General features: G+C 35.5%; 1 protein-coding gene across 1 annotated transcript; it reads right to left on the bottom strand.

Annotated features, from left to right (window-relative positions):
* Positions 1–410: 410 nt before the first annotated feature.
* LOC120777452 (drebrin-like protein) lies at positions 411–7722 on the bottom strand. The gene is made up of 7 exons (XM_040108771.1): positions 6669–7722; positions 4512–4683; positions 3480–3931; positions 3237–3416; positions 2486–3168; positions 2325–2417; positions 411–1231 (listed from the first exon to the last, which is right to left on the bottom strand). Exons 1-7 carry the CDS (start codon positions 6749–6751, stop codon positions 1092–1094), a joined length of 1803 nt encoding a protein of 600 aa, XP_039964705.1. The 5' UTR covers positions 6752–7722; the 3' UTR covers positions 411–1091.
* Positions 7723–11328: the final 3606 nt, after the last annotated feature.

Below are 11328 nucleotides of genomic sequence, written 5' to 3'. Positions count from 1 at the left end.
AAATTACTAAGAAAGCAGAAAATCTACAACACCAACAAAATGTAACTGTCTTTCTAGCTTAACACAACAAACACAAATGTTTTTATAAATTTATGCGTTACTCACTTTTTAACATTTAGGCAACAAATTTACGAAATCTGTAAATACGCGCCGTAACATAGTGTATTTCACGTAAAATTTAAATATTATAATCTCGTTTACTGAACGCAGTCGTCTACAATATCTGTATGTATGTGTGTGTGTCGTTTTTATACAGCTTGGCACTAATAGTTTTATATTGTTTTAAATAATATTTTTTTTTTTATTTTTTTTAATAATTTTCGCTTACAGTTCGAACAAATTATATTTAACATTTTAATACTTGGTTTTAATAGTTTTTGTTTTTGGAATTTTTTCTAGGCTTATATTTTTTATTTTCATTACTTTTACTCTTTTTTAATGTAGTATAGAAAAATTGTTTAAAAATGCATCAAAAATTTTATATACCATATATGGGTGTGTGTATGTATGTGTGAGTGCGTAAAATTTGCTTATGTTTGAACAATTTCGTACTAATGCAAGTATTTATTTAATTTGATTCGGAAAAACTTGCGTGTTTGCAGTGCAGCGCAGCCGTTGGTCTCCACTTCAATTCGATAATTGTAATTTTTTGTTGTTTTTATTTTTGTTTGCAGTCAATAGTTGGCGCTCATCAATATATACTATATACTAGATGTATATATAATTGTATGTATGTTGCTATAAAAATGCATAAGAATTCAATTGCTTCAGTAGTATTAGGAGTTTCTAAACCGCTTCAGTTGAAATTTCATTAATTGTGCTGTGCTTAATGTTGTTGCTGTTGTTGTATTTAGGGCGCGGCAATGGTGATTATAGTTGCTTAATTGTTATTAAATGTTTTAATTTTTGGTGAGATTTTATTGTTTTTTAATTTATTTTAATTGGTTTTTTAATTCTCTTGTTGCATTTGTTGTTATTCGCATTTGTAAAAGTATAAGAAAAACTGTAAATTTTTGTTCATCAATTTTTTTTTTTGTTTTTTCTACGCAATTATTGTTTGTTTGTATGTATATAATTAATTCCCTTTTTCTTTAGTTAATAATTTCGACATAATTTGCCGGAAACAGTCCATAAGTTCCATCGGGTCCGAGCCCTTGCCACCAGCCTTCATCGATCTGATCGATGTGCGTGATGATATCGCCCGGATCGAAAGTAATTTCGGATTCGTCGGCTGTTGGGTTAAAAAAATTAAGCAAAGTTAATACCAAATACTGGGAGCAATTGATGCTAAAAAAAACGCAGAAAACCAGAAAGGTAGATCTTAATGTCTGTCTGAAAGGACCACTTAAGGATACACAATATCTTCTAAATCCTAAGGAAAAAGGTCCCATAGAAAGGGAAAGCTTTCAAAACCTTACAAGAGACCTTCCTCTCTGCAGAGATCGCAATCAACAAGACTTGGATTGGTCAAGCAAAACATTTAAATGGGCTTAAACTAAAAACGGTTCTTAATAAGGCTTAATTTAGTTAAGCTTAGATTATTTTAGATTAGATAAATAAACGATGATAGCACCGCGACCAAGTCTATTGCGCCTACAGAATGCTGTGCAGTCAATTAGCAGGTTCTCTGGAGTTCTTTGTTCCATGTCGCAGAACCGGCAATTCGCACAAGAAACTAAGACCATGTTTTGTAAGTGCTTCTTGAGCTTGCAAAGGCCAGTTTAGAAGGCAACAAGTAGCCTGAGTTTGTGCCTTGGGTGGTTGATTGCATATTTAAACCTTTTGATGTTTCAACTATTCATTAGCAACTTGGCATGGCGCATGCCATGAAGATTTTGTCATTACCCCTCCCTACCCACTTCTTCAACCTTGCACAGCAGCTCCTTTATGATATTGGTACCAACCACAATGAACGATTCGGGTCCTATCATGTTGGTAGATGCTGTGGAACGGGCGAGCTCATCGCCCAGTTCATTTCCTATACCTTTGTGACCGGCCACCCATAAGGTACACTCATTCACCAATAGCCCAATTTGATCTCGTATGCGGAGATTGCTTTTAGTGCCGCTTGACTGTCGCTAAGTATAACTATAGGTTCATTGCGATAGTTACGTTGAAGGTTTATCTCTACGCACCGACTTATAGCAAAGACTTGGAATACCATAGGTATGCGTGATCCTGCGACTCGCTTGGAAGAAGAGCCAGTGGTATTTGCCCACCTCAGTCCTTCATGCACTGGGAAGAGATTACCTTACGTTTGCCTCTGTCTTAGTGTCGACAACATGTACCTCTTCTAAGCTTAAATAAAGAGATTATTTACACACCTGCTTGATAATCGTATAAAGCTCTTGCTTTCAGCCCAACATCGCCCAGTGACTCCTGACAAATAAAGTCATCTTCGTTAACCAAATCAGTCACTGCAAGCAAGGGAGTAAATGTAATCAAATTTAGACATAAGCAATTAACTAAAACGTCAAGCGCTTACAATCGTTTCTGTCCAGAGCGCTGCTCAGACCATTCTTTACCGACTGTGGCTGTTGCACCGTCACCGACACCTTTGTGCGCACAACCTCCTCCTCCTCGAGCTCTTCACCCTCATCATCTTGATCCTGATAGACGGCCGTATCGGTCGCATTAGACGACGAAGTCTCTGGCGATTGCAGTGAATTCGATTTGCTGTGCGGCGAACGCTTTATGGTGGAATATTGCTCCTCATTTTCGGCAGCATAATCGTCAGCTGCCGAGGGCACATCATCATTATTGGCAATGGCGGTAATTTCTGGTTTGACAGGTTGCTCCTCTTCCAGTGCGTTTGTGGCCAATGCAGGTGCCACTGCGGCTGCCACAGCGCCAACGGTAACAGGTGCGATTGCCACATGTGTTGGCGTTAGTGTGGATGTGTGCACGGTGACTGTGGCCGGTGAGAGCGCACGTTGTGTGCTGGTGTGCACAGCAGGTTGGTGCTGCTGCATTTGTTGTTGCTCATGTTGCTGTGGTTGTTGTGTGTTGTTAACAGCGCCGACATCCTCGAATTTCGACAGCGCAACTTTACCGGGTGTAGGCGAGGGTTTGCGCGGCTCCGGTTCAGCGGCCTGTGGCTGATTGAAGGCGTTAATGCGTTGCGCGATGGATGTGCGCGCAGGTTTGGCAGGTGGTGCGGTATTTAATCTGTGAAAACAAAGATATACAGTAAATAAATAAAAGCTTTCTTCAAGTCTTTGAGAGAGAAAGATTACTTGGTTTGCAACTGGCCTTGACTGGTGTTTTGTGTGAAAATCGCTTTGGCGGCAATGACACGCGAACCGATGAGTTCTCGCGCCTCTTGATTGCGCTGTTGGCGCATGCGTTCTGCTTCAGTTATGCCGACATTGAAGTTACTGGCAACAGTCTTCTCGGGACTAAGTGGTTGAGGTGAACTGGAATGCATATAAAAAGAAAATTATAAACTCAAAAAGGAATATTGTTTCGCTGTGACCTACGTTTTGATCGGCACATGCGCCGGTTGCAGCTTAGACGTGCTAATCACTTTCTTCTCTCGTTCCAAATGCTCCTTCTCTTCGCGTGCGCGTTGTTCCTGCTCAAGCTTGAGCAGCTGCTGCCGCTTCGCTTCCTTTTCGGCCGCTAAGCGACGTTTCTCCTCTTCCTCCTCCTTCTTCCAGAAGTCCTGCATCACACTGGGATTTAGCTCCTTTGTGGGTATGACGCGTGTGTAATTTGTGCCCACCGGAGTCTTCTGCTCATCCTGCACACCGCGCGGCTCTTTGAAACTATACGTAGAGCTAACGGCGCTCAATTTCTTAAGCAAACGCTCCACATCGATATCGTCTTCATTGCGTGCATTTATCGTTAAATGTGCGCCGGACAGCAACTTAGCAACATCGTGTATGTGATTGGCACAAGTGCCCTTCCGCAGCACTGGCGCGCCCTCGCCCTGCAAGCAATGCAAAAAAAAAACAAAGAATACGTTAATCAAAAAAGTAACGGAGTGATTAAAGTGTTTATTCCCAATAAATCCAACCTCAAGTTTCGATAAGATATGGCAAAGGGAATAAATAAAACATTTATTGTAAAAGATAAGCTTATCGCCACGATGTCGGGCGTCATCGTTGTTTACAAAGTATTTTCATGCTTATTAATACAGTACAGTACAGTAAGGGTCTGAAGTTATTTGCTTCCGTACTCAGATCGGTGTAATTAAGGAATAACCTTTGGTCGGTTAAAAATCCGAGTCCGTTCCAGTTACTTAGACCTTACTGTCGTGTCTTTTTTGTCTATGTATCTTGTACCCAAGCCAAGCACTACCGGTTAGCGAATTCAGACTTGGGGAGCGGCTCTATACTTTAGAAAAAAACGATGATAATTGTTCAAACTGACCAATCAAAATCAACTTCTTGTTTGAAACCTTTTTACTTGAGATTCGGTGCAATCAAAATTTGGATTTTTTTCTTTTGTATTAACAAATAACGCTCAGATAATGCCTTCACTGTGTTCTTAACGGTTTTATTACTCACCTGCCAATTGATTAGTAAAAACTTTTTTAAACCCGTCTTCGGATCTTCAATACGCACAAAAGCGTACATAATTTTGCCGCTATTCAGATCCTCGCACAGCTCCTCCACGCCACCTTCGCCACTGCCCACAACTTTCAGTTCATTCGTTTGACCTTCGTAGCCATAAAGTGACCTGCGGAAGAGCAAATTGCACATATTATTGAGCACCCACATATGTATATGTACATATGTATGTGTGCATGTTTGTATATATTTTATATAAAAACGTGTATTTGTAAGTATGGAAAAGCAGTGAAATAAAAATATAAAATTATCTTAAACGACTAAGCCAAGTGCCCACTGGCAAGCAACCACCACTCAAAGGGCATAAAGGCATACAATCGCATACACCGAGTTGACATTAATTGTGTCATAATTAAATTTTTGTGCAGCAACTCGAATGCAGTTAACACACGAGGCATTAGGCATTTAGTACAGGAAACTCAACGTAGTAGTGAATGTTAGTAACTACTAATGAAAAATTGAGGGCACAGAATGCATTGAAGTCGCTGAAAAAATGTGCATAGGAAATTTCAAATTCACAACTCAACAGTTAGGAGAGTTAATTAAAACTCGGCTGACTTTCACATGGCATATTATGGCAGAAATGCACATAAAATACATATGTACATACATAGGTATGTACATGTATGTACACGTACATGAATTTGTGTGAATGGTTACATAAAACATACGGTGTTATATACGTACATATGTCTTAACAAGTGCAAAGTGTATTCCTAAACATATGAGCATGCATACATACATACATATGTATATACGAACGCTTTTACGAAACTCTATTCGTTAGTGAATTTACTGCTGTTGCAACTTGCAACATGGGGGTCATTTAGTAGTCATTGTCATAAGTAACAGTTTTTTTACTGTTTGCCAGAAAGTGCTAGTCAGTGATTTTTTCACACATTCCAAAAGAGATTCATATTGTGTTTGGGAGTGGAATCTTGCTGCAACATGAATATGTAAAAATTGTTTGAAACTAGGTGAAATAATTACAAAGAGTAGTATTGAGTTTCTATAGGAAGAAATCATTTGAATAATAAATTATCTAATTAAGTTACTAAAATTTATTACAAATAATTTAAATTTAAAAACTTTAATTTGTTGTTTTTGTTGTTGTAATGGGTATGAAAACATTCTAGCCAAAAGTAAGGGTTGTTTCTAATAGCACAGATGCACATACAATCATTTTAATTAACAACAAATTTGGTTTTATGGCTTCTCCTGAGCACAACAGTCCTACCTAAAGCTAAAATATTGTTTCAAAAACAGTAAAGGAGTTTTTACATTTTTTAAAATAACACAAAAACTATAAAGTCGTATACAAAATTTTGGGCACGATTCCGATTACTCTTGTTGAAATGTTCGAATTTTGGGAATTTTTGAACTTTAAGGTCGAATATCTCGTAAACTAAGCGTTTGCGGTACCTATAACCCTGTATATTTTTTAATCAGGAGGACTTCCTCTTTCCAACGGTATCTTCAAATCGCGGCGCCAAAGAAATCGGAATTGTGCTGGATTTTGCGACAAAGTTATATAGTCAGAAACACAAATGTACTTATTTTTTATTAAAGCAAGCTTATGTTCATGAAAAAAAATTTCAAACTTAAGTTGATTTTATTACAACCACCAGCTGCAATATAAAAATCAAGTTGAAATGAATGACTGTTTATTGCTTTTTACACCTTTCCGGTTTTCTTGCATATTTTTTAAATGAGTAGCATATCCATGCATACACCCATATACTTGTATAGCAAATATGCACGTACAAGTATAGCACATATACAGCACAAACATATTTACAGTATTTAAACAATTAAAAGCGTTCGTCACAAAGTAAATATTTATGCAAGATTTAACAAAAGACAAGTGAAAGGCGTTGAAGCGCTTTGAAACTCTAAATTGGACCGTAATTTAATTACAAATTAAGTGAATGTCTAACGGTTTGTTTAACTGTTACAGCATTTAAGAAAAGGTAAATCTGGAAATGCATACTGAACCAAATTTCATGGCTCACAATTTTCAAGTACTTTCCTGGAAGTTGAAACTTTTTTGACGGTAGCAAAAGCAAAAATCAAAAACAACAAGCTCAAACTCACCAGTTAGTGCTGCTTTTATCGTCTAGCACATCGTTCCAAGCAGCTACAATTTGTGCGCGGTGCTTCTCAAAACTAATAGCCATACTACAGTGTTATAATATAAACGTCTGTCACCACAAACCAATAAACCTTACGACGTCGTTGACTTGCCGTACAAATAACTTTTGCAGATTTACGCTTACTACAAGTTTACGGCTAACGTTTGCTTTAGTTATTGCCCACTTCAATGCCGACGACCTTGAAAGACTACGGTTTTGGCACAGCGCCAAAGTATGCACCAACTCAACTGGACTCGCGTTTTTTTGTGACTACGTTGATTGCGCCGCCTGCTAAACGACTTGTGCTGCGTGTGCGGCTGTATGAATGAATGACAACCTGCCTGAGTTTTCCGAATTTCACACACTTTCCTTCTGCACCAACACTTGCATTTACACCTGCATATGGCCAAGGCATATACAACAGCACGTATTTATAAATGTGTTTACACGCGCGGCACACCTGCTTGCTCTTGCTTCACTTTGCAATTTTTCCCCTCAACTAATTTGACTTTGCAACTGATTTACGCACACGACGCACCCAAACCCTTTTTTTTAACGTTTTTACCAGATTATATATTTGACGCCGCCACACACTAGACAATCATTAATTCCATGCAAGTGATTTTCTGTTACTGCGTGGGTGTCAATGTCTTCTTTTGCTTTGCTATCGCTGCTTCAGCCACTAACAAAAATTCACATATTAACACGGTAAGCTGCCGTTGGTGCTGATGTTTTGCTGCCGATGCCGCTGCCACTGCTGCTAACTAGCGCTTCGGTGTTTTAGTGCTTTTAGAATTGATTTTTCTGCTCAGTGCACTGGAATTTTGTGTTTATTCAACGCAATGTTTACACCATTTTCGCATAAACTTTAAAAGTAATGTGCTAATAATACTGTTTAATGTGTTTTTAAATATAATTAAGCTTTTACAAATTGTTTGCAAATTCTTTTCGCGAATTTAACACTTGTATATTGTGATTTTTGTTATTTACTGAGCGACAATTTACTGACTTACTGTCACTGCCTCCGTCGACTCTGCTGCTGCTTTTAAAATTCCGATTGGGAGAATTTCCAGAGCGACTCTGTGCAAAAGAATTTCTGATTGGTACGCAGAGTTGCAAGGCAGTCGGCAAAGGATCACTTTAGTAAATAATAAAGTGCAAATGTTGCAACTATTTAGATTATTATTTCGTTTCTAGGCGAATATACACATTAAAGGGCTTAAATTTGTAACTTTAATTATAAAACTTTACTGCAGTAAACCAACTTTTGTAAAACCTTATGCTTAGCGCCATCTAATGATCTCGTTTCCGAATGAAACTTTAGCAAAGACATAAGCCAATTTAAATGTTCTTTACGAATGGAAGTAAAGCATAAGCGACAATGACAACTGTCAAATATGACTTGCACAAAGCAAACTCAACGTTGACAGCAGGTTGGTTGCATCCGATGGCCGCTCAATAGTAATGGCGCTGTTGCCTACATTCCATTCAAATTCCTCACATACCACTGGACAAACAAAGTAAAAGAAAAATACACTTTTGTAAAATCTATAGCAAAAGCGCTAGCTACAGAAAAGTAACGCAAAGAAAGATTCATAGCCAAAGCGACGTTGTCGGTGACGGTGTCGGTGGTAATATACATACATATAGTATTTGCTAGCTTGCTACTCTGCTCGGCCGATCGTTGCAGACGATTTTCTCCACTCGCACTGTTTGACAAATTGTGAAATTTGCGCTAGAAAAATCCAATAAAGTGTATTTTGTGGAAAATTGCGTTCGAAGTGATTATCAAGTGAAATTTTTCGTTGGGTTTTCAAGCATTTATTGTTTTATTTAGCTGTTGTTTGTATGTACTTAATGTAGCGGCATCGACTTTGCAATCTGCTATTGCTCCGGTCGATAGGCCTGCCCGGTGCTAGTTCGTTGTAGAGGGGGGTAATGTATACGCTGTGTACAATGAAAAATTTTTCAAATTGGCATTCGCGTTTGTATGTCCATGCAAACATATGTGTAGCTTTGTGTATGTGAGTGTGTGTGCATTTGCTTATGTGTGCGGCGAAAAACGCGTCAAACAATAACAAAAATGCAGGCTGCTGCACTAATTTCGCCCATGCATTGCTTGTGCACCCCCTCCGCCAGCAAAAGTGCAATGCTTTTGTAATTCAGCTGCTCTGCGATATGTATGTACATCTGTTCTGCTGCCAGTTAGTGTGAATACATAGTTTGAAAGCAGTAAATTTTTGAGGTAATTGCGGCAATTGCATTTTATTGTTTTCATGTTTTCTAACAAAAGTATTTTCTCTTTCATTACAGGTAAATTGTATTAAACATTTTCATTCATGTTTTTATTCTGCAAATAAATTGTGAAAGAATTTAAAAAGGATTTGTAGAAAGAGCTGGAATTTAAGTAGGAACTCAATGTGCCGATTATTAAATTTGCAAACATATGTGTATGTGATTATATGTTTTATGTCTCATATAACAATCTACCTCCGTTGTAAATATTTATCCAAAAATTTGTCACTAAATAGTTTGGATATGGCAGCAATTATTTGCCGGATGTAAACGGAAGGGAATGAGATTTATATCCGGCCAAGGTTTGTCAGATGACACAATTTTGCGGAACAAATGTTGTAGCACCAATAATAACCATTTAATTGTAAATGTTTAAATGTACAAATATTTGAATAATGAGTGTTATTAAGCAGACAAGTTGATTTATTCAGATCTAAAAAAAATAAGTTAGTGCAATTATTGATCGGTACTTCGACAGTCGGCTATAAGCGGTACAAAGCAATATTTACTATTATAAAAAAGGACTATAAACAACATTCACCAGAACAGTTATATGAAAATGTTTATGCTACAACAACAACAATATATTATTAGTCAAGTGTATTGTTTTAAACTCAAATTTAAGATATAAATGATTTGTGCTTCTAAGCTAAGTGCTAAGTTTAGATATTAAGATCGTTATATTTTTATTTGTAACCTATGCTTAAATCTGTTAGTGATTCTAAGCCTTAATGAGCTGATAAGTGTTACAGTGAAATGGAAACACGACTGAAATAAAAGATCTGTTTGTATGGGTTAAAACACAACAACAACTAGTAAGTTTGATAAATACCCTTTTTTATAAATGTCAATACTTTTTTCGTAACTAAAATGCCATATATACTTCTACTGGTGACTTAGCTTTGAGTTTTAATGTAAAATTTGGAGGTTATGTGTAATAAAGGATTTGAAGAGCAATGACTAAATAGTTATAACTAAAATAAATGACTTTAAGGGTATGTCTTTTATAGTTTGTATACAGTTGAATTGACTCCTTGAGTGATTATTATATATTTATGCAGTTAACTAAGCATTACTATAATCATACAATTTTTATATTATTTTTAATGTTTTATTAGCTTAGATTATTACACTATTTCAAATATAATATTAAAAATGTGAAAAAAAAAACAAATTTTAAAGCTTATTCAAATTACAAAATTATCTTAGGAAATTAATATGAGTTAAATTATTCACTTAATAATTGATTTTTTAAGGTTATTTATAAATAATTAATTAAAATACTTGTTTTTTTTATAATTTGTATGAAATTAAAGTGGATTCATTCATAATTTTTTTATTTCGTTAACTTATTTTATAATGTTAAAAAAGAAAAAAAAACATTAGAAGTATACTGAAATTAAAAATTTTTTCAATACTTTAATGTTAAAATATGATATTAACATCGGTGAAATTCAATTTCAATATTAAGAATACATGCATTTTTTTAATATAAAAAATATAATTAGATGATATAAATAATAATAATAATATATTTTGAAATAATTATTTTTAAATCTAAAGTTCCACTACAAACTATTAGATTATAATTTTCGACAATGTGAATATATAATTATTTGATTTATATTATTTTTTAGGTTATGTTTACTTAATATGTACCAACTCGGGATTGTTTTGTGCAACCAATATGTTTATCGATTAAGTAATGTTATCAAAACCATCTGGGCAGCACTTAGCGAGTATATTTTAATAACTATGTATGACTACCAGAATATGTATGTGTCTATTTGTATTTACATATGTATGTACATAATGTAGGTATGAATTACATTCTTTCACACTAATTATTTATAACTTTAGATAATTCGAATATTTATCACATTATCAAAGCACTTATAGTTATTATTGACTAAGCAAAAAAACAGATGATAACAAAGTATATATGTATTTATTGTTGTTGTTTTGATAGCGTAAAATTTTCAACAAATGAAACGTTTCTAGGGTCATGATTCGGGTAGAAGTACATTAGGATACACCCCTTTATAAAGTAAACATTATGCATGTATATATGTATGTATGTACATACATACATATGTGCAAATATATAGACTATACATATATATTTAGGAATATGCAGTACATAATCCTAAAGATAATTTTATTTTTCGCATATACAATTTTTTCAACTATTTAATTTTTCCATATACATACATGTACATATGTACGTATATGCTTTACATATAGTCAATATTGGTTAATACTTATTTCACCCTTTCCAAACCACTTCCATTCAAACAAAATGTCCGAAAATTATCCCAAATGCGATC

Source organism: Bactrocera tryoni, chromosome 5 (genome assembly GCF_016617805.1).
Source record: "Bactrocera tryoni isolate S06 chromosome 5, CSIRO_BtryS06_freeze2, whole genome shotgun sequence".
In the NCBI taxonomy this organism is placed as follows: Eukaryota; Metazoa; Arthropoda; class Insecta; order Diptera; family Tephritidae; genus Bactrocera; species Bactrocera tryoni.
This window is presented reverse-complemented; position numbering and strand designations above follow the sequence as displayed.

Coding starts and splice junctions, on each gene's coding strand:
- LOC120777452 (XM_040108771.1), bottom strand. CDS start 6,751: ATGGCTATTAGTTTTGAGAAGCACCGCGCACAAATTGTAGCTGCTTGG. Junction 4,684..6,668: donor GATAAAAGCAGCACTAACTG/GTGAGTTTGAGC, acceptor GCTCTTCCGCAG/GTCACTTTATGGCTACGAAG. Junction 3,169..3,236: donor CAAGGCCAGTTGCAAACCAA/GTAATCTTTCTC, acceptor TTGTTTTCACAG/ATTAAATACCGCACCACCTG.